A 25,885-nucleotide genomic window follows, 5' to 3' on the forward strand; every position below is an offset into this window, starting at 1 on the left:
GGCCTCCCCCGCCTGCCTGCCTTGGCCCCACGGCAGCACCGCCTGCCCCCAAAAACACTGCCACCACCCAAACCCCTGCTGCCCTGCCCCAGCGCCTTCGATTTAGAACCACCGGATCATTTCGGTGGGAAAAGACCCTTTAAAACCAACCAGTCCGTCGGTAACCCCAGCACTGCCAAGTCCACCCCTAAACCGCGCCACGTCTTTTAAATACCCCCAGGGTATATTATTTGCTACAATCCATGCAAGAATACACTAAATACGTGACAAATCTCCCCGCTTTTCCTGCTGGCCGCATCACCATGAGAACACTTTTTTTTTCCCTGCAATTCATGGACAAGCACTTTTTTTCCCTGTGTGTGCAACGGTGCCTGCGCATACGGGGTTATTCATGGCCGTTGTTCAGTTTGGTGCGGGGCGGTTGAGCAGCTCCGGCTCGCGAGCACGTTTCAGCTCCTTGCCCGTCCGAGCGCGGCAGCGCTCCTCAGCCACGTCAGAGAAGAGGAAACTCTCTTTCTACCCATTTTCAGGCTAAGGGAAGGGCACAGCCCCAACGCCCAGAGCGCTGGCCCAGCACAGACACTGACAACTGATTTACAAAGCGGAGCAGACACTGGTGCAACATCTTCCCCGCCAAACGTCAAGGATGGGGAAATGAGGTGGAGAGCATCCTTCACCCATCACGTCCCTTCTTTTGAGACTACCAAATTTTCCCAACATTCCGTCCAGCATATTTTGCACAGTTTCCTTCTCTCCTCCCCCCTTTCCCTCCCTCTTCTCTCCGCCACGTGGTCCTTCCCTCGGTCCCCACACCTCGCCTCGTCACCTCGCCTTCTCCGCACCCAGGTCTCCCCCGGGATGCCGAGAGGGGCTGGCAAACCTGCCCTGCCTAAACCCTGCGGCTACCGACTCCTCGGGCACTTAATATTCACGACAGAGAGAAACATTTCACGGCGAATTGGACGCACATTCAACTGGAAATGGAAATTTTATGACTCTTCTCACTCTGTGCCGCAGATTACACCAGCTGAGAAAACATGGAAGCAAATGAACAACCTGTGAACTGTAAAGTATATTAATAATGAAATCACCGCCCGGGAAATGAAGGCTTTATTCTGTTTATATTCTGCTCCATTAATAGAGAGCGCTCGCGCTAGCTCCACCCCATTAGCCGGCAATCTGGGCAGGGTAAGAGCGCAAGGACGGCAGTGGAATGGTGGTGGGGGGGGAAAAAAACCTCCTCCCCTTTGGGGCAAGCTTCAGGAGGGCAGGAGTTTGGTTCAAAGTGTTTCTCTGCACTGCCTCCACTGATGGATTGTGCAGGCAGGCGACCGCCGGAGATGTCTTTGGCCTGGGTGCCCTGCCCCGTGCAAGCTCGGTGAGCAGAGCAGATATTGCACGGGAGCGGAATGGAACGCTGGGAAGAAGAGGAGCACGAATTCAAGGGGAAAATCAGCTCCAGCACCCCCAGAAGGCCCCCAGCATGGTGCCAGTGCCAGGAAAACCATCCACGCGCAGCTTCGTGGCAGGGCAGTGGATCCACCCTCTGCTCATTCCCATCCTGCCAGGGCTTGGAGCATCTCCACTGCCTCTCCGGGCATCCTTCCCACCCCTCATCACAGCATCCCGGCCCCGCAGGGACGGAGGTACCCAACACACGTGGCCGCAGCCCCGATGCCACACTGATGGCCGTGGGGGAGCGGTGGGAGACCAAGCTGGGCCAGCAGGGCTTGCGCAAATAAATATTTCGGTGCCATTCGCCCACACCCAGCCCTGCCCTTGGCTCGGCAGACCCGGGCCACACGTGAGGCAGCCCAGCACGGGCTCTCTCCTCCCCAAAAACAACCGCGGCGGCTTATGCAAAGCACATCACAGGAGCTAAAACGAGCCCGAGCTGAGTTTTGTATAGCTGAAGCGACCTGGTGTTGACAGAATGGGGACGCGTTTCCACAGCTCAGATTTTTATAATAATACCTCGGGGGAGTCGCTGGCGAAGTTTGGCCCAAATATAATTAGTTTGCACAGCTATTAGGGGCTGATAAAAGGTTTTAATTTGTGTGGAGAGATCTCGAATCTCAGACGCTCCCGTCCCTTGCTCTTCCCCACGCCGGCCGCATGAAAGGCGAGTCCCAGGCAGGGAGTGAGCCGCCGACACAAAGCCACGCGTTTACTAGGGAAGGAGGGAGCCGCGCTCGTCGCTAAAGAGGAGACAGAAAATCCGGCAAGCTGACACCGGCGGCATGTTGGGTTTTGTCCGCTTTCTCCCACCGCGCCAAAGAAATAACTAACATCTCCCCTTCCTTCCCACGGTTTAGCCAAGGCACCGCTAGGGATGAAGAAAGGATTGCAGAGGGTGGGATGCTCGGGCAGGGGGGCGGCGAGGGCGTTATCCCAGGCAACGAGAGCGAATAGGAACTTCCCCCCCTGCCCGAAGCCGGTCCTGCCGCCGCTTTGCGTACGCAGGGCTGACCGGATTATCACGCAGATGGGTCAGCTCAGGAGCGAGAAAAACAAATCTCCCATATTCTTATCGCCGTGGCTTTGCACGGGGTGCCGGCTCCCTCTGCGCTACCGCCGTCCCCAGCACGACTGGGGCCTTTTGCCACCCCATTGCGGGTCTCGCCCTTGCAGGAAAGGTGGCCAGTGCCTGATGGGATGAGCCGAAGGATAAAACACGGGGGGGCAGGCAGAGCTGCCCACTGTCCCCCCGCTCCAAGGTAGGGCAGCCACCGGCAGCAGGGCGAGCAGCCCACCCGCCTCCCCCAGCTGAGATAAGGAGCCGAGCGCGCGCTGCCTCCGGCAAGGAGGGAAAGCGTGACATTGCAAAGCTATGTTTAGGGAATATGCTCAAGCCCAGAAGGTTGGTGGTGTATTTTTTATTTTTTTCCCCTCCTTTTCTTTAAGGGAAAGACATCGCCTCATTTGTAGCTGGTAGGGGTCTTGTTATTTTTGGACCAAGATGCAGATTTTAAAGGCGGCTATGCCAAATATACAAACTAATCAGCTAAAAGAGTTCATTTCCACCACGCAGGGAATCAAAAATATTACTTATATATATATACACACACACACACACACATGTACAAGTACATAATCTCCCGTTGCGTGGAAAGAGCAGGAGGCATCAGGCCGCATCAGCTAAAAGGAGCTACCCACAGCCAAGCGCTTACCACGTGGCACGCTAAGCGGGTTCAAGTTGCTCCTTGAAGAAAGTAAACCCTGGAGCCCATGACATGATGCCACCAGATCCTGGCTCCTACTGGGCCAGATTCTTCTCCCATTGGAGCCGACGGGGAACCTGCTGGCACTCAAGGGGCTGAATATTCACCCTGCTCCTGGGCAGGATGCCGTTGCCGGTCGCGGCACGTGTCCCCATGCTTCGCAAACAATCCCTTGCCAGCTTCTCCTTCACCACAACCACGCACAAAACTAGTGTCCACCTCAAAGTCCTGTTCCTCCAAGAGCACCGCAACCTATTCGTTTGTGTCCCAAGCCATGCAAACGGAGCCGGGCCACCGGTGACCCTTTTCCCGGCCGATCTGTCCGGCGCGCGCTGATTAAGCGCACATCAAATCCGGTGGCAGATTTACAGGTTAACAATGATTTAGTGGAGTGCACCGCAGCCAAATTAATGCCGGCTATAATGTAGTTTACCTCATTAAACAATGCACACCAAGATCCTGTCTGTTGTAAAACAATTGGTCTCTGAAGCCTAGTGTTCATCTTCCAGGGTTGCTGGGAGATAATAAATGGGTAATATTCCGGCGATAATGGTAATGGAGTCACGGCTCAGAGCTAATATTATGGCAAAGCAGTAATTATTTCAACAGTAAACAAGGGGACGGTTGAGCTGCCGACAGGATTGGAGCCGGTTGAAATGCTTCAGTTAATTTTGCTGGAGCCCAGGCCCGCAACTGCCTCTTGGAAGGAGGACAAGGTGCCCGGCCACCGAACGAGCCGGCTGAGCCTCTGCGAGACACCTGACCACCATGAGACTGGGAGGGATGCACGCAAGGAGGTGCCAGAAGGTGGGACTTCACGCGCAGCATGGCGGCCAACCCAACCCAACCCAATGCTGCAGCTCAGGGCTGGCTCTGTGCTCCATCCTACCGCCGTGGCAGGACAACTCCCTGCCCTTCTTTGGGACATCGCTTGTGCTGGCTCACACGCCACCTCGAAAGGAGACAAAAGGCAGCGCAAAAAGATGAGACCCAGGATGAACACAGAAGCAGCCTCACAGAAACCATCTGCTCACTCCCAGAGAAATATCCCGGTTAAACGTACCAGCAGAGAGCACGGCTCTCCAGTCTTAAGTTAATTAGGTGACTTGAGGCAGGGTTAAAAGGAGCCATCTTGCGGGACACCGAGCTGGTCACTGAGAGGGACAAGATGGCACGGAAGCAGGCAGAGATTTCCCCACCCAAGTGGATCTCCCGTCTCTCGGTGCCTCATATCTGATGCCCAACCTACAAATTGTTTGCACCCCAAGCGATGCCTCCTGTCCAGAGCGGACGCTGGCAAGATGAAGACGGCAAGTGATGCACTCAATGGGAGAAGGGAGGACACGTCCCTTTCCCAGGGACAAGCAACTCTTCAAGGTGGATTTTTTTTGCAGTTGCCTGTCCTCTCCTTTTAAGCCCCGCCAAGAGCCAGAGAGAATCAATATATCCAAATATACCGGACTTCTCCCAGAGTCCCTGCGCTGGTTTGCTGCTGATGTATAGACAGATGATCTCATGAGACCTCTGTCACATTAGGCCACCGTGTCTCATCTATCTTAAGTGCATATACAAGCTGTGATTACTACTGCATCTGAGTGCCTCACGTCTTGAATACATTTATCCTCCCATTGGTCCTGCGAGACAAGGGACCGCTATTGTACCTCTTCCAGGGCGGACGCGGAGGACCACGGAGGTTAAACGGACTGATCGCAGAGGGTATCTGGGCAGTGGCAATGTGGGCATCCTCCGAGCATCGCCCCTGCCTCGTGCCTCTGCCTTGCGAAGGGCCCGGGAGGCACCTACCCCGCAAATCCCAGCTCGGACTCTGGCTCCGCACGGGATCTAGCTTTCCGCACCCAGCCTAATCCGGAGATTAATGAGGGATTCCTGCTATAAAGACCTCTCGATCAGACCTCTTACGAGTAAATACACCATCAAGCCAAACCGTAATGTTTTCCTACCCTGGCAGCCGCTGCCTTAAGCCTTACACCAGAATCCATCACACTACAGCAATAATCAAAAAGAAATTAGACAAATCCATGGCAGAAAAGTCCATCAAGGGTCGTTAAGGATGACGACTTGGATGCGGCCTCTGGCTCAGGACGTCCGCACGTGGCAGACTGGTGTGCGGCCAGGCAGATGTGCCATTGAAGGTTATCTGCATGCACACACCTCGTTTTTACACCCTTTCCTCGTGTCCCTGGCCCCATCACGGCATGATAACCACGCTTCCCGCCTGACTCCTCGTTATCATTACTGCTAAGCTGTGCCTCCTCCTCCTGGGGGGGAGCGGCTGCCGAGCCTTCGTCCTTCCCGGTAGAGCCCACACTTCAATTCCTCAGTGCTTTTCCCCAGCGTAACGGGAGGCACAACGAGTCTTGTGTCCGCAGCAGGGATAAATATCCCCCCGGTTAGCTCTGCGAGCGAGCAGCTCCGCGCGCGTTGGCATCGCCCTGCGCCCGGCACCTCAGGCCGCCGCACTTTCTCCCAGCCAAGGAACGCCGCCGAGAGATGAAAACCGCCCTGAAAATACGGCAATCGCCATGACAACCTCAGAGTTACCCCCCAAAATAAATAAAAAGCCCCGTAACTATGGAAACACCCGAGTGACCCAAACCAGACGATTAACTAGAAGAGCTTTCCGCAGTTTACAGATGGCATCGGCACCGCGAGGCTGAGGACCGTCATACAGCCGAAGCCTTCGAAAAAAAGAGAGAAGCTCGGCACCTATAGGTGCACACAGAAATGCGTGGGCACACACAACACTGCCTTTCAGACCCCGGTGTCCAAGTCCCCTGCAAAACCTGCGTCTCCTCAGGAAAGATGCTGCTGCCCTCTTGCTGGATGTTATATCAGGACCATGGTTATCGACATCCTCTCTTTGCCCTCCCTTCATCCTGCTGAGGACATCTCTCTTGACTGCCGGCCTAATGGTCTCGGGGCTGCAGGCGTGCCAAAGGTGGGATGCAGCCGCCCCATCGCGTGCCAGAGCTTGGCTGCCTGATGCGGTTTCGAAGCCCGGCAGCTCTGGTGGCGGTCCCCCACAGTTCTTAAGCCTCCTCCACTAAGGCAGAAGAAGTCATGACTACACCAGCTACCCCTTCTTGTTCTACCTCAACCTGTTCAGCTGCACCAACAGGCGTTGACACGGGTTAGTGCCGCGTTGCTGCGAGAAGAAATCAAAATGGATGGAGAGGGGTGATGCAGAGGGACAAAAGATTGTGGTTGGACTCAGTTGGAATGGTTCATAGAACCCTTCTGCAGAGCCAGCCTCCTGCTTTTTTGCTCATGGCCGGAAGATGGGGATGGGCACAGGTAGGCTCTGAGCGGCAACAGAGGCACCGACGGGGCCAGTGCTTCTGCCACTCACCAGCGAGAAACTCTTCCTCGGGTTCACTCAGGCTGAGAGAGTTGGGGGTGTTCAGCCTGGAGAAGAGAAGGCTCTGGGGAGACTTTATTGTGGCCTTCCAGTCCCTAACGGGGCTCCAGGAGAGCTGGGGAGGGACTTTTTACAAGGACATGGAGTGACTGGATGAGGGGGAATGGCTTCAAACTGGAAGAGGGGACACTGAGATGAGATATGAGGGGGAAATTCTTTGCTGTGCGGGTGGTGAGCCCCTGGCGCAGGTTGCCCCGAGAAGCTGTGGCTGCCCCATCCCTGGAGGTGGTCAAGGCCAGGTTGGACGGGGCTTGGAGCAACCTGGGCTGGTGGGGGGTGTCCCTGCCCAGGGCAGGGGGGTTGGACTGGATGATCTTTAAGGTCCCTTCCAACCCAAACCATTCTATGATTCTCTGATTCCTGAGCTATGCAGCAAAAATGCCCTCCTCCTCCTGGCTGCGGCAAACTCTTCCAGCCCTCAGAACCAAACGGAGCCCCCAAAACAGGCTTAGTGGCTCCCATAATGTGGCAACAACTGCAGACGTGAAAATTCAGCACAGCTTACCAGACCAAGCCCCTAAAACGCATATTGCACCGAACCAGAGGAAAGCAGCAGCGAGAAAACAGCCGAGCGGCCGAGGGAGCATCAGGAAAAGGGTCTCAGGTGAAATCAGTCCCCGGGGAGCCGGGCTGCTCTCAGTGTAAATCCTCTGAAGGACCCGACCGCACGCTCCCCTGGCGAGCAAACACTCTTATTTGCTCCATTTCCCACCAAGAGCCGCACAGTAGGCTTACAGCCGCCAAGAAAATAATAAAGCTCGTGAAGTGCCTTTGCACAGAGGAGCACTTGCCGGCGTAGGCATGGGGACCGGCTCCTTCAGCTACTGGTCTACCCATGCCTGGCACAAACAGCGCTATCAAAGCTTCTCCCCAGTGACACTGGCGAGAGCCGCTTACCCATCCGCTATGTAAACCCTTAAATTATGCACTGTCTTTCCCTTAACTAATTCTCCCCGGTCCCTCTTCTCCACCGCTCCAAGTGAGACGGAGAAAGATGGCGAGAAGGAACAGGAGGCATCTCGCTCAAGACTTCCCCGGGGATGAGTGGTGAGGGAGACCTACAACTAAAAGAGGGGCCGGCAGCTAACTTAGGGTCCCCACTCGCTCCTGCCTCTCCAAATTAAGAGTATATCCTACTAGGGAAAGGGCTACCGGCTCGGCATCTGCGCTAGCACCTCTCTGCACCTGCTCTGGCTCTCGTTTCGGTCCCTGGGCTTCCAATCCTCCTCTCTCCTATGTGTGCTGAATGCAAAATGGAGAAGTAGAGGTCCCCTCCTCAGTGGCTTGGCAGACCCAGAGAGAGAAACAGAGGAGCTGACTACGGAGACAGGCAGCCACCGAAGTGGTCTCGGGCCACCTTGGGGCTCAGCACCCTCCGCCAGCGGGAGCCCAGGCTCAAGTAAATCTCTGTGATCATTTGTTCCCTTTGAGTTTTGAAAGCAGAATGCCTAATCATGCCCCAAATCAGGTAAGAGCTGCTGCTGCAAATTACACGGCGCCACAGGTAATTTCTGATTAGCTCACTCTTCCTCTCCTGGTGCATCCTCAGTTTCCATAGCAGCTAAGTCCTAAGTAAAATGGAAACATCTGGTTCAAGCGCAGGTAAAGATTCCCTGGGGAAAGAAACCTGCTGGATGGCAGCAAACACAGAAAATAGCCCTCGCGAAAGGTAGAGGCATCGTAAGCCCCGAGCCCGGTTAGGAGAGGATGGATGGCACAGGGGAGAAGGCAGCGAGGGGCACGGGAGCGGGAGAGGAGGGTCCTGGGGAGCAGGAGGGGACGCGGGAAGGAGAAGAAGGGGGCTGCAGGGAAAACAGGCAGCGAGGAGGCTGAGAGAGACAAAACCACGTTGTCAGGGTAGGCAAGGGGAAGAGGAGAAGGAAGAAAAGGCTTCAAGGTGGGAGCACGTGGCCTGCCTCCACCGTAAATGCCACCTGATGGTGACAGACGCGGTGACAGCAGATGCCACGGATGGACACTCGGGGCCGGAGAGCAGCACACAGCCCTGGGCACTGCATTTCATCATTCACCCGCGCACAGAGCCCGACCGACGGCCACCGTCTGGGAGGCACGACCACCTAAGGCGGATAAGCCAACACGTGCACCAGGGAGGGGAATGCTTATTTTAGAGGCTCCTGTCAAGGGAAGGGGCTGAGACGCCGCCGACTCAGCATCGCTACAGAGAGCGATGGGTCTGGCCCAGAAGCTTGCTCCGGCACAGACAAAGAGCAAAAAATCAATGGAGCTGCACTGAGACACCTCAGCCATCGTCGGGCAGCTCAACAGAGAGAGCGGACACGGCGCCATCCATCACTGCCACCGCTGCGACGTCTCCTTCGGCTGCCGGACAGCCCGGCCGGGGCATCCCCGGGCAGAACTTGAGGCAGTTGTCTCTGGGACAACAGTCCACGTTGGTAAAACCTCAGCGGGAGAACGATTGAGGTTGAACACAAGTGCTTAGATGGCACCAGAGCCGGGCACTGCCCCTTGGCCGGATGGCTCAGCCCACCCAAAACCCCCACATCTCACCCACAGCTCGCCAGTGAGAACCTCACCCGGGAATAACCTGTCAGCAAAATGCAAAACCAATGCCAAAAACCAGCTGGGAAAGGGTTTGGAAATAACAGGATCCTAAACGGGCACGTATGGGAATTTGCTTCCCAGCAGTCACACCCACGCTGTTCTGCTCAGGTTTCGCTTACCAATTAACAAGGCCACCAATTAATGCTTCCTGTGTTTTCCTGCTCATTTGCACTATTTACAGTCCTACTTTGAAGCAACGTGCGAGAATTCCCCGAAAACTTTTCAAAATAGGGCCAGAGGAGTACATTCAATTCCTAAGCACGACAACCCCGATACGGTACCTCCACACGAGCAAAACCTCTCCCAGACCACCCAGATGGATGTTTCTCCACCAAAGCCACCAATTCCTGCATTAAATCCCATCCTTCGGTTGCGCACCACCTCCTCTTCTCGCAGCTGCGAGGTGAACCCGCCAACGACACCTCCTCAGCCGCTCGCCAATGGCGCTGTGCCTTCCCCGGAATATTTTGGGTAAGGTTTGGCTCTTACCTTTGGGCGAGATGTGTCTCCAGGTGATTGTGGGATCTGGCCTGCCCGTGGCTATGCAGGTGAGGCTGACGTTGCCGCCCTCATTGATGGAGATGTCAGAAGAGATCTCGGTGATTTTCGGAGACACTGCAGCGACACAGAGAGGGAAATGAAAATGCAACTGGTTCTGCTCCGACTCAAATCTCTAAAGGTGGGTGAAGGAGGCTGAATATCCTTCCTCCCTCCACAAGATATGCGGTAGCCCATCACCCTCATCTGACTTGACAGGAACACACAGGGGAAAGGGGGGGGGCAGAGAAAATCGGGTTGAAGCAGGAAGAAACGGTAGCCAGAGGGGATTCAGTCATTTTAGGGAGGCTCGAGACAGCTCCTCCTCAGCACCTCTGTGGTGCGTGAGACAGTACTTCTTCGCCCACAGGCTTCCAGTACTCATCCTGTCCCCCAGCCATGATGAACCCCTTCCAGCAGAGCCGCATCCCACTGGGAAAACAGTGGCCAACCTCCTCTGAAGTCCCCGGGAAGGCAGCAATCGCGCCTGGTGCAGCAAGAGCACCCAAAAGCACGCATGAGGCTGGCAGCTCTTTCCATAGCTCTCTGCCATGCCCCCGCAACCACAAAAGCACCGAGAGGAGCCGCGCATGAAGGTGACACGTCTACCGAGGAGCCTCCAAGGTCTACCGCCGTGCAAAGGAAGGGAAATTCAATTGGGTTGAAAGCCCATCGTGCCATCATGGACATTCAGGAGCTGGTCAGATACAAGAGCCAAAGAGGGGACCCCCATAGAGGACAGGGGGTGAGGAGAAGGGGAAGGGGTGAGGAGAAGGGGAAGGGGTGAGGAGAAGGGGAAGGGGTGAGGAGCGAGCGGGGAGCCCTCGAGCGGAGGAGGCGATGCAGCTGGCGGGGAGGGCTGAGCTTCCTACGTGCTGTACGAGAAAAACGACCGGCTGCTGCTATCAGCCTGCACCTGCACAACATAATAAAGACCATCACCTTCCTTGGCTGTTTTGTTTTTTTTTTTTTTTTATTATTATTTTATTTCTTTTTTCCCAAGCCGTTCTCCGGAGCCTAGCGGCAGATTGGCATCCCGCTGCGGTGCTTTGCAGGAGAGTCACAAATCACTTGCAAAGCATCCCCGCTCCTTTCCGCCCTCCCCGGGCTGGAAGCTGCATCCCAGACCACTGCAACATCCCTATTCCCGACCGGGACCCCACTCCCAACAACCCCTTTCCCTCCCTCCAACACCTTCCCAGGGTCGCTCCGAGCCGGAATGACTGCAATGGCCTTGCAACGCATTGCCTCTGCTGCGCAGGTAAGTAATTTATTGATCTGTAAAGCACTCCAAGACGCTCTGGAAGGGATTATGTCATGCCAGTGCCGTGCAATAAAATAAAAAATGATGGATTTTTTGTGAACATGAGGGTGATTTAGGGTTTGTAGTTGGAAGTGTAGTTAAAGTACATTTTAAGTGGAAATCAAGGTGGGTAATGAATTATTCTCTGTTTTGAAGGGCTTCTGGGAGTTCATTTTTGTGCTGCTTTGGGCACGACGGCTAATCTGCTAATCATGCACCGGAGGACAAGAACGGATCAGACGCTCCCAGAACAGTGGGGGCTCTGGGGCAGGACAACGGAGGGCAGGAAGGCGACACCGAGAGAAATATTAATATGCATCAGTGTCATTAAGGCCAGTGTCATTAAGCCCAGCGTAAGGGGATGGCACATGCCTCCTGGGACTGACCGCCCACATGGAGCTGGGAGATGCTCTGCCAATAGGCAGGTAGTCCATTGAGGAGGTGCAATTAATTATAACTGCGCGGTGATTGCCCTGCCGTGTTGGTGGCGAGGCTGGGACCGCTCGTTAGGAAATCCACGTGTGCTTTGAAAAAAGATGGTCTGGATGCGGAAAATAGGCCAAGGAGGTCTCTCCATTGCTGTTTCAGAGAGGTGGGAAGAGAGAAGCGGAGGCGCAGTGAATTGCCCTCCATCACCTGCGAAGAAGCAACAGCTTCCAGCTATAAGTCCCGACAAAACGAGAGCGATATCTGTCTCCTTCGACGCGACGCTCGCTAAATCACAGAGGAATCTTTCTGTTTTTTTAACGACTGAATCCCCATCAACCCAATGCAGCTTGTTTTGCGGAGCTCACCGAGACTTAGAAAAAAAAAAACCACACCCCATCTCAGACTTTGCACCGCGAGTCTGGTACCGCGCACACGGCTCTGCGCCCGCCCACGCCACAGCCAAAAATCCACAATCAAATCCACTGACCAGAGTCTAAAAACATAATTAAAACAAATTAAACTTGGATTTCCCACAACCCGAGCGCTATGTCCTCCTCCTCAGCAATTCACCAGGAGATTGCCGTTCCGCTCAGAGCAGAGAGAGGAGGAGGGGTGATCGTGTCGCTGCTTGGCCGGGCCATGGGAGACTTTGCGATGCTCTCCGACAAGCGCAAAAGCATCTCGAGCCGCCCGTGCGCCGGGGAAAAAGCCCACCCTGCCCCGGCGAGCTCGGGACGTGCTCGGGAAAAGGCGATTTACTGCAGCCCACCGGGGATGAGATGAGGCAGGAACGGCTGGGAAGTAAACCAGAGCGACAACGTCAGCGAAGTCGTTAGCTAACCCTTAAATTAAATGTGCGGTGGTAGGATTTAACACGACAGTTATTGTATGCTAATTAAACGTTTGAATAATTAACCACACGAACTATTTAAAATGCCTTTCTGGAGACTGAACAGGTATGTCATCAGGCTTTTACCACACTAGGGAGGGAGAGCTGAACAAATAAGTGATCGCCAGTATATCTTTAATATTATTTAATGGTCACCGCTGCTCCTGTTCCCTCTGCATTAAAACGCGGTCTCCGTCAGTTGGCATTGCTGCGGCAACAGGGCAGAGGAGAGATTTCTTATGCTGAACGCGGGACGCAGATGGAGCTGTGCCCCTATGGGAATGAATAAATAAATAAAGCTAAATAAATGCCGGCTTCCCAGGCGGGAACCCGCTCCTTGCGGGCAGTCCTTTTGTGTTCAGCATCGCTCTTGCTCAGAAGTGATTAAACATGGCAGTGTTGGCCAAGCTGCTCCAGTGACACAGCGCAGATTTCCCCAGGGATGGGCTGGTGTTCTATTGATCTGACAACTTCTTTTTTCCCCCCTGTCCTCGCCACGGGGATGGGAAAGGTCTCTGGGCTGCACTCAGCCGCGGCAGACCCCCGCAGGAGCCCAGGGCATGCCCCCACTTTGCCCGGATCTGGCCCCTGCTCGTACACGCCGAGTCCCTGGGACAGAAAGCAGCTTGCTTAAATATTTAACCAAACCATATGGCGCGTTACACGTTCGAGGGTGTTCAGTCAGGTGATATATGTCTTTAATGGATCCAAGCATATGCACTTGCCTACACGGATGTATTCCCCGGCGCGCAGGCATCCTCCTGCCACTGGCACAGGCGATACCCCTGCGACACTTTCACCTCCAAACACCCATCCCAGAGCCAACACAGGTGGAAAAGCTCAGGCATCCCATGCACGTACCCCTTGGCACTGCCATCTCCTATCATCATTGCCTCCCCAGCCATCAATGACCACGGTGATGCCCGTACTTCCCTCTCCCCGATGCTGTGGCACCCCAAATTTCAGCCACACATCAGGCGAGAGGCAAGGAGAGCCCTGAGTATCAGGGGAGTGTGGATGCGGAGCAACCTCTCCACCAGGGATAGAGAAGGAGACCTCAGATGAGCCTCATCAAGTTGGGTGCCTGCAAGGAGGAACCGCGTATTTATTTTTTTTTTGCCTTAACCACCTCCTCTCTACGCGGGCTCTCCCGGTAAGCCTAGTGAGCGCCTTGTGTCCCCCGTCATAGAACATGCAAACTTCCGTCTTCCAGCATGAGCAACATCTGCTTCAGATCAAAGGCAACAACAAAGAACAACTATAAAAGCGTCTTGAAGAAAGAAAGAGAGGGAGATTCAGACTCGTGTTCTGCAGGCGATCTGCGATGCGCGCTGGCAGCTTCCCGAACATCAGGCTGCCGCTGCTTCTGCTTTTAATAACAGCCTCTTACCGCTGTCACCCACAGACTTCCCCATGTTTTACAGAGCGCTACTACCACGGGTCCTGCCTCTGGGACTCGGCGAGGGGGAGCCCCGGGTGCCCCAGCCCCGCTTGTGGCGATGCTATGGGTCGAAGGGAGCCCCTGACTCTCGCACCAGCCATGGAAGGGTCCACCAAAGCCAGTCGGGATGGGGCACAGGGTAGGGACCCCCACATCAGGCGCCCCATCCAACTCCTCCAGGTTGTAAGCGGAGCATTTTCCTCTCCTCCGGCAGCAGGCGCCGGGTCGGGAGAAGGTGCCGAGCACCGCCATCGCGCCTCCTCCCCTCCATTGTGTTCCAAACCTTTTTAAAGAAGGCAGAGAGCAAATTGAGGGACTCGTGCCTTCAACTCCAGGTGCACTATAATGGGCTTTTAAATCAGTTTGTGCCGCTCTAACACAAGCATAATTAAGAGAAAAGCGGAGAGGGCTTCATCCTTCCATCATATCAACACAGTGATATTGAAGAAGTCGGCGGGGTGCGAGGAAGGGCAAACACGGCTTTCGCGCCTGCTTCTAGCTCCGCTGCTCGGTCACGGAGGCTCGTATACAAAAACCTTCCCATTACAGGTGCCAATCCTGCCCTGGGTTTGCACGGTTGCCCCCTTCCCCGCCGGCGTGCCGCGTTGGGCTGGGCTGTGCCGAGGGAGCAAGCCCCCTCTGCGCCAAGCCGGCGGCAGCCAAAGATGTGAAGAAAGCAGCCGGGAAATGAAGAGGACATACGTAACGACCTTAATAAGCAATTAATAAATAACTAATGGCAATCGCTCGTTTTAAAGCGAGGCGTAATGAGATGTGTCATACGGCACCGAGATGTGTCTAAATGATTTCCCAAGTAGGGAACGGCGCCTGTTGCGGCACAGCTCTCCCGAGCTTGGAGGACACGAAATTTTTTATGCCCGTCTCTGCAGCAGGTTATACGGCATGGCACCATAATAACTCAGAAGAGGAGGGGGGAAACAAGACGTTTCCAATCATTCATTAGTAAAGTATTTGTGAACGTGGGTATAATTCACCGCATAAGCAGCAGGGTTTCTGCAGACAAACTTTACAGCTAAGTGCCAAAAGGGAGCTCAATCTGATTCCACTTACGACAGCATAAATCAGCGATACTCCTACTGCAGTCAACAAGGGATACGCCAGAGTAAACACTAAACGAAAGGAGAGTCAGGTCTCCAGCACAAGGACTTTTTCCTGGCTTTTGAACCATTCCAGGTCACCAACCTGGACCCAGAACGCCACTGCCCGGCTAGATTTGGTCCCCTGCTTTCCAGGCCCTGAAGGGATCTACATCTTTTTTTTCCAACCGCAGAAAGGAAGAAACACCTGAGACCGAGCCCCACAGCTTTGGGGAATCCAGCAAGAGTTTGCTTAGCATGACTATTAATAAGCAGCTTTACAGAGCAGGCAGAATCCATCATTCAGGTTTGGGAGACCCGAGTTCTGCTTTCACAGAAGGATGCCCCAGGGAAGTAAGTCGTGGCACTGCTTTGGGCTTCATCGCCTTCTCTAAAATGAGCCCAATGATAATGAATAAAAAAAGGAAAATACGAGAGATGAAAAAGTAAAGTTTTCACGTTGCTGACTGTGAAAAATTCAGACAAACAAGGGCTGTTGGGCGGTTCATCTCCCTGTCTAGACAGATCTCATTTTCAGCTCCACGCACACCACACAGAGCAAGGATCTAGTTTCCAGTTTTGGCACCCCGAGCCACCTGGGATTCCCCCCGCGAGCTGAGCAACGCCTCATAAAAAGTAGAAAATTGAAGCATCTCGAAACCTTAAGACACTTGCATCATCTTTCCGGCATTACTGACACCTCTCCTCATGGCACGACAGCCTCTCTCACAGCTGCCTCCACGGTGACCATCAAACCCACGGTGACTCCGTCTCACCCCGCTCGGGGGCGCAGCGTCCCCGGCTCTGCCCCTCTCATCCCACCAGACGCCAGTGGAGGCTCCACCAGACCCCCTGGGACAAGTCCCCGCGTGGGGACGAGCCCCAGAGCGCCGAGGGCACCCGAGAAAGTTGGAACATGACTTCTTGTTAATACAAAGCTTGTCAAACCCATCACCTAGAAATGCTGAATGACTTTATTAGATTCCTTTATCTCCCCCCGAGATCGGAGGGACACGGCGAGATGATTCTCAGCGGAGATGTCATCATCCAGAAACTAATTAAAGGCTGCGCGGGAAGTTGGGCCACGCACACTCTAGAGAACAAAACGCATTAGCAACCCGAGTCGAGAAAAATATTACAAGTGAACTTCAGATCAGAAAGGGCGAGCTAGGGATTTGACAATAGCTCTCCTCTCCCCCTCTTTCCTCCTGCTCGTCCCCACGCTCCCTCGCCCTCGACAGCCATCCCCCAGCAGAAGCAAGCAGTACGGGATCTCAGAGCTTTCTGGGACCACCCCCTGCGCTGCCATCTCCCGAGGGATGAGGGACAACATTGGATCCTCTCCTCCACCGGGTCACATCCCGGCAGAAAAATCCCGATTTGTGGAATTTCCCCTTCTTTTTTTTTTCTTTTTTTTTCTTTTTCATCATTAGAAAAGCCTCCGTGCTGCAGGTCACTAAGCTGCAGAGAAGCATGGCTTGATGCCTGCACCTCTCCCTGCTCCGCCAGAGCATCCTGGGCAACACACACAGTCTCTTTGGGTCTCGTCTCTCTTTATCAACACAATGACAAGCATTTCTCTTGCCTCGCAGGCTTATTAGAAAGACAACGGTATATAAGATGATAAGGTACCCTGAGCCTGCAGTCACAGGAACTGTAGGTGGGGAGATCTCTGCATAGGGACAGTCCTTCATCCTATGTGTATCTAGGGCTCACGTACACCGAGAAGCATTTAAGGCATGAATCCCGAGTGGATATGCCTGCAAATATCACATCCCAGTCAACCTGGAGTCTCCTGTACCAACGAGCAGCAAGTTTACACGATATTCCCCCTCTGATCCATCAGCACTCTTTGTCCTGCTAAACTCAGCGTGAAACCTCAGCTCCTCTCCCCCAAAACAGCCAGAGGGGCCAGGGGCTGTGCCCCACATCTCGACACAGGTCCTGCTCCCAGCCACGCTGCCGGAGAGGGGGGAGCTCTCCCCGTGTCCCCCCAGCTCCCCGTCCACGAGGAGCGAGCATCACGCCGAGGGCCGAGCACGCCGAACCGGCCCCGCGCCACTTCGCTCGTCAAAAGGGACGGGCAGGAACAAAGAAGCTCAAACATCCTTTTCCAAAGATAAATCAGATGCTCTAATGCAGCCAACATCTCCAATGAATATAGGGCAGGTGTCTCTGAAGTGAAGTATTAGTTAAAATGATGCTCTTTAAATTACATTTCGGCTATTTCAGGCAGACAGGTTGTGTGTGGGTTGGGTTGGGGTTTTTTTATGATCTATCTAGAGGCTTAAAAAGACACAGAGAGAAATAAATCTCCCTTCCATTAAAAACACACTATGCTCTTGCATATTTGTTCTTATCTCCGCGCTCTGGCACTCGTGCTCCCTCTCTCCCCTGACTCGAGCACAAAGTAAGTGTTTATGACTACACTTTCCGCACTGACACTAATCTAATTCGAGGAGCCACGGCAGCCCGTGCCCAGGGAAAGCAGGAGGATGAGCGGCGCTTCCCGAAACACCGCGCCGGGCGCCTGATGGGTTCACTTCAAAACACCATTGAGATTCGCAGCGTTAATGTGGAACGGAGTGAGAGCCCCGAGTTTTGATTGAACTGCAACTGAAGTCTATTTGTATCCTCTATCTGTGTCCATTCTGCCTCTATTTACCCAACTACATTTATCCCTACGACATGTTTTACAGCCTCAGACCCCACTGCGCTCGGTGCTGTACCACCGAGACACGAAAATACAGCCTTTGCCCCACCGGGCTCTGGCTCAACGCGTGGAAAAGGAGACAGCAGATGGATGCGAGCTGCATCCGCAGCCCACCGGGACATCCCTGCTTGCAAACTACCTCTAGGCACTGCGTCGGCATCCAGCCTAGGGGAGGGATGCGATGGGGAGCAAGCGGTGGATGTGCCGAGAGCTGCCCTTGCTGGCACAGGGAGCAAGGGTGGATCAAAAAAATAAGTCCCTAACACCACGGGGTGCTGTTGCCATCACCCCTTGTCCCCAGACAGCCCCTTCCCTCCTGTCCCTCCCGAGCTCCAGCCCTTGCAGGTGCCTCCCCGTACTCCAGCCAGAGCCTTTGCTTCTGCTTGGGCTCCTTCCCGTGACTGCCGTTGACTCCGGTGAAAAATTAACGGATCAGGCAGGGAGCACGGCCCAATTACTCTCTGATTAGGTGGTCTGGAGGCTGCTCCTTATGACCAGACCCTTTGTTCGTCTGTTCATAAAGCGGGAGGTCGGCAAGGCTCAGCAGTTCAAACTGAACCGCAGGTGAGGTGATTTATCCCTACAGATGCTGCTGCTCCTCCTGTTCCCCCATGGGAACACACGAGACTTGTGAACCCATCCATTGCTCCGGAGGAGGCACACCCGCCTTCCCAAAGATGCCCTGGTCCACTCCTGCTTCCCCTTAGTCATTTCTCTACATAGTCCTGCTCCTGCAGGCTCTCCTGCCCTCCAGGCTCCATCCCCGCTCCTCCTTCTTCTGGTCCTGCTCCCTACCCAAGGCACCACATTAGTATCCCCACTGACTGCCCCAAAACCAACGATCAACCCAAGGCTTGGCCAGAAACAAGCAGGCGAGTAAGTACCAATGAGCCGGAGTCTGCGTGATGATGCACATCAACCTTCCCACGCCTTAAAACATCCTTAAAAGAGCGTTCTGGAGGTTTAGCTGGCGAAATCCAGGAAGGGTGGAGGCAGGGTTGGTCTCTGCTGCCTCAATTCACCTCCCCGGCTCCATCTCCCCAAGGACGAGGCTTTCCCACAGGTGCCCGGCTTCTCTCGGTACCTCTGCACATCACCGCCTCCGCCTTCTCGGGGGTCTGCCAGTGGGGCGGGCGTTAATAACCCTATCGTCCAAACACCCCGGTGAGATAAGGGAGCGTTATTATCCCCGCTTGACGGATGGAGAAACGAAGCCTGAAGAGCACCCGCCCCAAAAGCGCCCGTTCGCATCGATGCTCCGTCGGCACCTGCTTTCTGCGAGGCCCCGGAATAAGCCCCGGGATGGCGGCCAGGACAGGTATTGCCGAGGGGCCGCGGGAGGCGAGAGCGCCGTGGTTAAAAGAAAAAAAATTAGTCGGCAGGCTGCGGGAGAGCACAGCAGGATATCCGTGTCCACAGAGGGGCAATTAAAATTTCATTACCAAATCTCAACCCAAATAGGCTGTGTTTGACAGAGTTAAAAGGAAAGGAAAAGGAGGGAGCGACGCTACCGCCAGGCAAGGATATAGGCGCGCGGGGGCTGTTCTCCTGTTCCATCAGGACCGCTCCTACATTTGCCATTTCTCCTAAACGAAGCCCTCGAGCCTTCTTCTCGGCCACCCTCGCGCCTCCGAGAACGCCGGGAAAGCCGCAGGGAGTTATCTCCCCCCAGAGCATCCTTTAATTTCCCTATTTGTCTTTCTAATGCCCAGCCTCATCACCAGCACCGTCTATTCCCCATGTGCTCCTGCTTTTCACGGAAGGACTATTTTTACCCCTTCCTTCCTCTGCCACCTTCTCCTCCCGTTTAATCATTTTGGAGGCTTTTTATCCACAGTTTCCTTTCCTTTCTTTCCTCTTCCCCTTTCATTTTTAAAACCTCTGGTTCTCCGATTCAAAATCATTACTGTTTTTAACTTGGCTCGAGCCTCTTTAATTAAGTTACTTTCCATTATTTTTTATCTAGTCCATTTGTCTACATCCCCCGCACCCTCCCTCATTCTTCCCTTCCTCCCCAAGGCAGGCTGGGTATGAAATCTTACATTTCCATTTGGCTAACAATCACTTTGAATTTTTAAATGCTATTAAATTGGATCACACCGGTCACTGGACTGGAGTTGTCGAGCTGTGATATTTACTCGCACCAGTCAAAGGGAAATGAAATTGCGGCGGTTCGGGGAGGGCGGGGGGGAGAGGCGATGGGGGAGCGCAGATTTATTCTGCCCGCGGTACTTGCAAACAGGCACAATCCCTTTGGATTTTCCAGCCAGTTCAAAGGAAACTCTTACGCTCAACCATGAATGCATTGTAATGTCTTTAATAAATCAATTACTTGTTGGCAGGGAAGTGTCACTGCATCTCCAATCCTTGTAATCACCTCAGCCTTGCTGTGTTTTAAGTGCTGAAAAACCACCGAGGCAGACGAGGAGCCAGAAGAAGCATCGGCACAGGGCAAAAAAAACTTGTCGAAAGACGCAGAAAGCAATTTGCATCGCCCAAAAACATACCCGCCCAGTGACCCCCAACACCAGAGTAAGGACATCACGGTGGCCGAGGGACCCTGCCAGCCCTGTCACCCTTCCTGGGGCAGCTCCCGGGACGCAAAACTTTGGGAAGGACGACCAGAACAGGTTCACCAAGAACCCCGAGTATTAAGCCCGCGGCGAGCATCGCTCTCGCAGGCAATTTGCACAACCAGAGGACCTTCGGCTGCACGTTAATTAGGGGCCTGAGTTTCAGGCTCCTGCCTTTGGGAGGGTATTCCAATTTTGCAAAAAAGAGGCCTTCTCCACTCGAAAATTTGCTAAAGAGAGTGGGATTTGATTACAAAGCAGTGCTGGCCAAATCCATCCCCCCTCCTCCTCTCTCTCTCTGCCGACAATACCCTCCCCTCCACAACAACAATCATCTGAGCACAAACAGACAACAAAGCTTTTCAAAAAGTAATGAACTCCGGTCGGAGCCAAGGCAGAAAGGGTTTAATGTTCAGCTCAGAAAGCTTGGCGAGGCCATCAATTATATAGTCCTGCTGCTGGAGGAGCAAAAAAAAAAAAGTAAAAAAAAAAAATCATATTTCAGATAGACTCGGCCAAAAAGAAAAGATAGGGAAGGAAAACACAGCGAGAGAGATTTAATTCCACGAGCAGAGAGAAGTGTTTGCAAAAGAGGAGGAGGATCAAAGGCTGAAGCTCTCGGGCGGGCTGCGAGGAGGAGGGATTACGAGGAGGGCAAACCACGGAGAAGACATCTCTGTCGACCCCTCGTCTGGAGGCTGGTCCAAGGTACAAATCCGGGAGCCCGTTCGCTGTGAGGGCTCAGAGATGGGGAGGTTTTGGCAACTAGGTGAGTGGATTGAGACCTGTTTGTCTCATCTCATGTAGGACAGCCAGCCAGGACGGGGTCTGCGACCTTCGCTGCCTCATCCCAGTCTTACACCAGATGCTACTGGAGGAAAGGAGAGGAACCCAGAGCTGAGATCTTTGGGGCATCGCTACTGCTGGTTAGATGGGACCAGCAATATGAAAAATGAGCGCATGGGTCCACCCGGAGCAACGAGACCTCCCTGTCCTCCTGCCTGCTCCCGCTGGGGCGGTGCTGTACGGCTCTTCCAAGGCCCTGGACTAATGAACAAAGCCACCTCATTTCCAAGGGCTGGGACGAAAAGCACTCGCTGCTATCCCACACCACCACCTTCACAGACAGACAACCAGCCAGATCCGGAAAACCCAAACCAGAAATCTTTCCAGACCATATTTCCACTTTTTTTTTTTCCTGCAGGACCACATATCCACCTCATTCGTCCTTGACTTTTTGTTCTCTGCTTCCCACTTTTCCTCCCCTTTCTCCTTTGCTAAATCTCTTTTCTCCTCCATTGCAGCACAGGAAAAGAAGGGCAGAACAAGATCACAACTCTCCCGACGTTTCGCTGCCACTCCCCTTCTCCAAGCTTCAACCTCTCCTTCAAAACCCATGAAAAACCAGAAAACACCACATTTTCCCCCTGGTCCTCCCCTTCATCCCCCCACGGGCTCAGTGACCCCATCCCTTAAAGCTCGGGGATATTTGCCGGAGGTTTTCTAGCGCCCGGTGCCCGCCGCGGGATGCGGCAGGGCCGGGCTGGCTTTTCGGCAGCTGTTCCCTTGGCCTCTCCTTTATCTCCAGCATTGTGTTCACATCTGCTTCCCCCTCTGCCTCTTTCCCCGCCGCTGGGAGCCCGGTTTTAAATCACTGCTCAGCGCGCCGGCTGCCAGGCGCGGGTTTCGTGCCGCCCAGCACGTCCCCTTTGGATGGGTACCCAAAAAATGTTCGCAAGCCTCCCCCTGCCTTTTTTTATTTTTTCCTTCTTTTTTTTTTTAATCCTCCTGAACCTGCCAGCGCTGCCACACTGCTTTCCCCTCCTCCCTTTTGGCCGCGGAGTTATCTTGGCGCTGGAAGCATGTTCAGACACCTGGTTGCTGGCAGCGCGGGGTTTTGGCAGCGACCGGCTGCGTGCGGCGCTCCGATAGGGAAAAGGGAGGCGAGCGGAGCCCAGCCGGGGCGGGTCAGCGCCGACCCACCTTGGCTAGTGGGAACCTGCCAGTGGCCACTTGCACCGGTCCCGCCTGGCCGGTGGCTTTCTCCAGCCCGGCACTGGCGGCAGTCCCACCACCCGCATCCCTCTGGAGTTTTGGCAACTTCTGGTTTCGCCGGGGATTTGGAGGGTAGAAAAGCCCAGCTCTGGACAGCATCGCCCCGGAGCTGTGTTTTAGGAGATGCATTTAGGAGAAGATGTGGCCATCTGCGGTTTCCTTCCCCGGCAGAGAGCACATGCTCCCCAGTATAGCAATTTTGGCAGAGCAAGGCAGCAAAAACCCTCGGGGGCAAAGAGGGATGGGATGCTTCATGGCCGCTCTGCCCACGCACCGGCTCCAGACTAAAGTCCCCTCTCACACTGCAATCTCCCCACGCTACGAAAAGATAAAAAGAGAGGGCCATATCCTTCTCCCCGCCATTAACACACCAACTGCCCTGAAAAGCTTGGCGGATGCCTCCCCAACCTCCTTTCACCTGTGGCTCGTGTGGGATTGCCAGCCAGGATCCCCGTGGACACCACCTTCTGTGGCAAAAGCTGCATCAAATGACCAAAGCGCCTTGGGCAGAGCCCCCAGCTCCTGCTTGATCTGATTCCCCGAGCTTTCGCTTCTGGATTCACCTCCGGAGGGACTGGCCGGAAAAAATCAGCTCGAAAGGCCAAAAAAGAAGAGCCAGATTAAAGTATCAACTCTGAATTTATGCTCGGGACTTAAGGTTTAATAATGCAACAGAAAATCAATATTTAATAAAGCAAATGATGGAGAAAAACAGTGAATGGGAGATGAGCCGCTGCTCGTGTTTTCAAACATGTAACTCCCGGAGGAGCCGGTTTGGCAGGATGGATGCAGTACCAGATTGCCACGAAGCGCTGGCACGCAGGACGCCCCAGGTCCCACCGATTCCAGCTCCGGTGTCAGGGGGGCTCCCGGGTCTTTTATTAAAGGACAAACAAGGAATTACTACGGTGGTCAGAGTCCAAATACCCATGGAGCGAGATCAAATGCTGATGCACAAGGGGAGCCGAGCAGCTGCCTCGCTGAACGGGCCCAGATTTGGGCTGGGGCTGGTGGCTGGGCTAGCGAAATGCCGGCAGGCAGCAGCAGCGCACCCAAATTCCAGTCTCAAATGCAGCGAGAAGAGCTGTCGAGGGATGGAGATCTCCTGACAAGCCGGGAGGGAGTACGGGGGCTCGAAGCGGGGGATAAATCCCCGCTTGCCAAAGCAGGTGAAGAGGTGGTGTGGGTAGTTCAGGGGTGCGGGAGAGCAACCGGGGCATCAGAGGTGGCTGACAGGCGCGGTGGCATGGCAAGCGCGCATCCCTGGGTGTGCGGGGCCCGGGTGGGATGAGGGATGCGGCAGGGATGCGGGCAGGATGCTGAGGACGCATCGGCAGCTCTGCCTCCCTCCCCTGGAGGCTGGAGAAAACTGCAGCCAGCCCATGGCACAGAGGTGTCACCCGCGCCTTCTGCAAAGCAACGGCTCCGTGCCAGCGCACAGACTCGCTGCATCTATCGGATTTGGGGTGGGAGAAGCGGGCAGAAGGAGCAAGCCTGGGGAACGGATGCTCCGAGATGTTCAACCCCACAATCGGGACACCATATGCCGGAGCCGTTCCCTACCCTATCTCTCCCACGCACGGGGCCGCACGGAACACCGATGCCGAGCTGCAGAGCATCCCCCGCAACAACCAGCACTGCAATAATAAACGCCTTTTCCAGAGGTGATCCTCCCTGTCTCCCTACCCCACCGCCCGCACTAAGCCTTTCCAACCCCGGTACAACCTGTGCCGCCAGCTGGGAAGGGGAGAAATTTTCCCCGTGCCCACCCAGGCGACGGTGGGCGCTGCACAGCTCGGGATGCACAAAGACCCCTGCCCCATCTCGCAAAGACTCCGGATAAATCCTCAAAACAAAGGAGGCTCTCGCTTGCACAGGTATGTATCTCTCGGGGGCGGCCAAGAGAGCTCCGGTGCCCTTGGATGAAACCCCCTCCTGGCGCACGCAGCCTGCGCCGGGTTGCCTGCCTGGCCCTGCAGCACCGCAATAATTTGTAGCTTGTGCTGGGATCCTTCACGATGAAAGATGACATATAAATATAAAACGTTATCGCTCCATAACAGCCACATGCTATAAAAACGCCGGGCAGAAGGATCTGGAACTAGATGGAGGCAGCGCTTTAAATCCTTCCCTGCAGAGTTACTGCCTCTAAAAACAACAGACCTGCTCCGAAGAGCTCCGGCAACAGAGGGAGAAGAGGAAAGGCCCTGATAAAAACACCGCAATTGTGGAATTAGGCAAATAAGGTGACTTTATACTGGCGTGACCTTCCTGCGCTGACAACGCTGGGGTAGCTGTAGTACCGGCGCACCACCGACGTCTCCTCCCGTTCACCCCCTGCCGCGCCGTTCAGCGGCTGCTCTGTGTTACTATAGTAACAACAAAGCGCCGGTACCAATATTACACTACAACGAGTTGACTCTGCTCCTGCGATTACGATAACAATGCTGTTACTGTAGTAACATTACATTGTCGAGGTCTCGCGGTTCTACCCTTAATTTTATTGTCGTAAGATTAAATTGCAATAATGTTATTGAGCCGCCATTAGCGTTGCCACGGTAACAGCAACATTAAGGTAGCGCTATCGCATTACAGTGGTCCAAACGTTCCACCACAAATATTTTAATGTAGTAAAACAAAAGAGATTACTGCAGCAACATTAAACTGCAGTGACCTCATTAAAGCACCACCGGCTTTATCGCACCCAACAAAGGCACTTTGGAAACCCCTCCGTGGCAGCGGGGTGATGCCCGACGCGCATCCCGGCGGCGCGGGTGCTGCCGTGCCACCCCTCCGGCTGGATGAGTCCCTGGGGGAAGGAGGGGGACCCACCACGCTCAGGAGGTGAGCTCCAGATCCTACAGTTGACTCCGGTCCTCCTCCAGCCCCGCCGGGAGAGCCGTTGGCGCAGCGTGCCGCCGGCCTCCCGCTCTCACCCGCTTCGCTGAAGGGATTAGCGGAGCCGCTGGTGAATGGCTCCGGGTGAGGTGGGTGACCTCTCCCTGAAAGCATTTGGAGAAGACGGGTGAACGGGAACCGCCGGGAGCTCGCAGGCTCAGAAAGGCTCAAAGAGGAGTAGGCTCTTGTTTGCTAGAAGAGGGGTGATGAGAGGGCGACCTCCGCCGCTCTGCGCGTCTCCGAGGCAGTAGCGAAGAGAGTTACTGCCAGCTCGCCGTGCCGCCGTGAAAGTGCACACGGGAGGAGACAAACAGCCGAGCCCCCGGGGGGCTGGAGGGGGGAATGGCCCGCATCGCTGAGCTCTCCCAGCACCAGGGCATGCGGGGGCGGCCGGTGGGGGCTGCAAAGGGCTCATGTCGGCACTGCTTAGGGGAATGCTGCAACACACCGGATTACAGCGTTAGCAGGTCACCGGGGGGAAGAAAACAGAGAAATTTGCCGCAGCCTCGGTGTACGCGAAAAAGAAAAACACGAAGGAAATGAAAACGGTCTGTGTGTCCTATGAATCACCAGTTCTTCCTTCCCCTCAGCTCCGTTCTCCTGCCAATTACTTCTTCTTCGGAACAGCGCGCATCCTCCCATGGGTCTGCCAATGCCCGGCCCGCGAGCATCGCTGGGCTGCCAGGCAAGCAAGGAGGATGCCTTCA

At 54.6% G+C, this 25,885-nt stretch overlaps 1 protein-coding gene across 1 annotated transcript in view; it reads right to left on the reverse strand.

Moving 5' to 3' along the window:
• The window catches only part of LOC104291547 (protein CEPU-1), a 144,136-nt gene that overhangs the window by 20,335 nt on the left and 97,916 nt on the right, over positions 1-25,885 (reverse strand). Inside the window, exon 6 of the mRNA XM_009890792.1 lies at positions 9,733-9,858. Within this exon, the coding sequence (XP_009889094.1) occupies positions 9,733-9,858 (126 nt within the window). The remainder of the gene's footprint in view (positions 1-9,732; positions 9,859-25,885) is intronic.

Source organism: Charadrius vociferus, unplaced genomic scaffold (genome assembly GCF_000708025.1).
Source record: "Charadrius vociferus isolate BGI_N301 unplaced genomic scaffold, ASM70802v2 scaffold858, whole genome shotgun sequence".
Lineage (NCBI taxonomy): Eukaryota > Metazoa > Chordata > Aves > Charadriiformes > Charadriidae > Charadrius > Charadrius vociferus.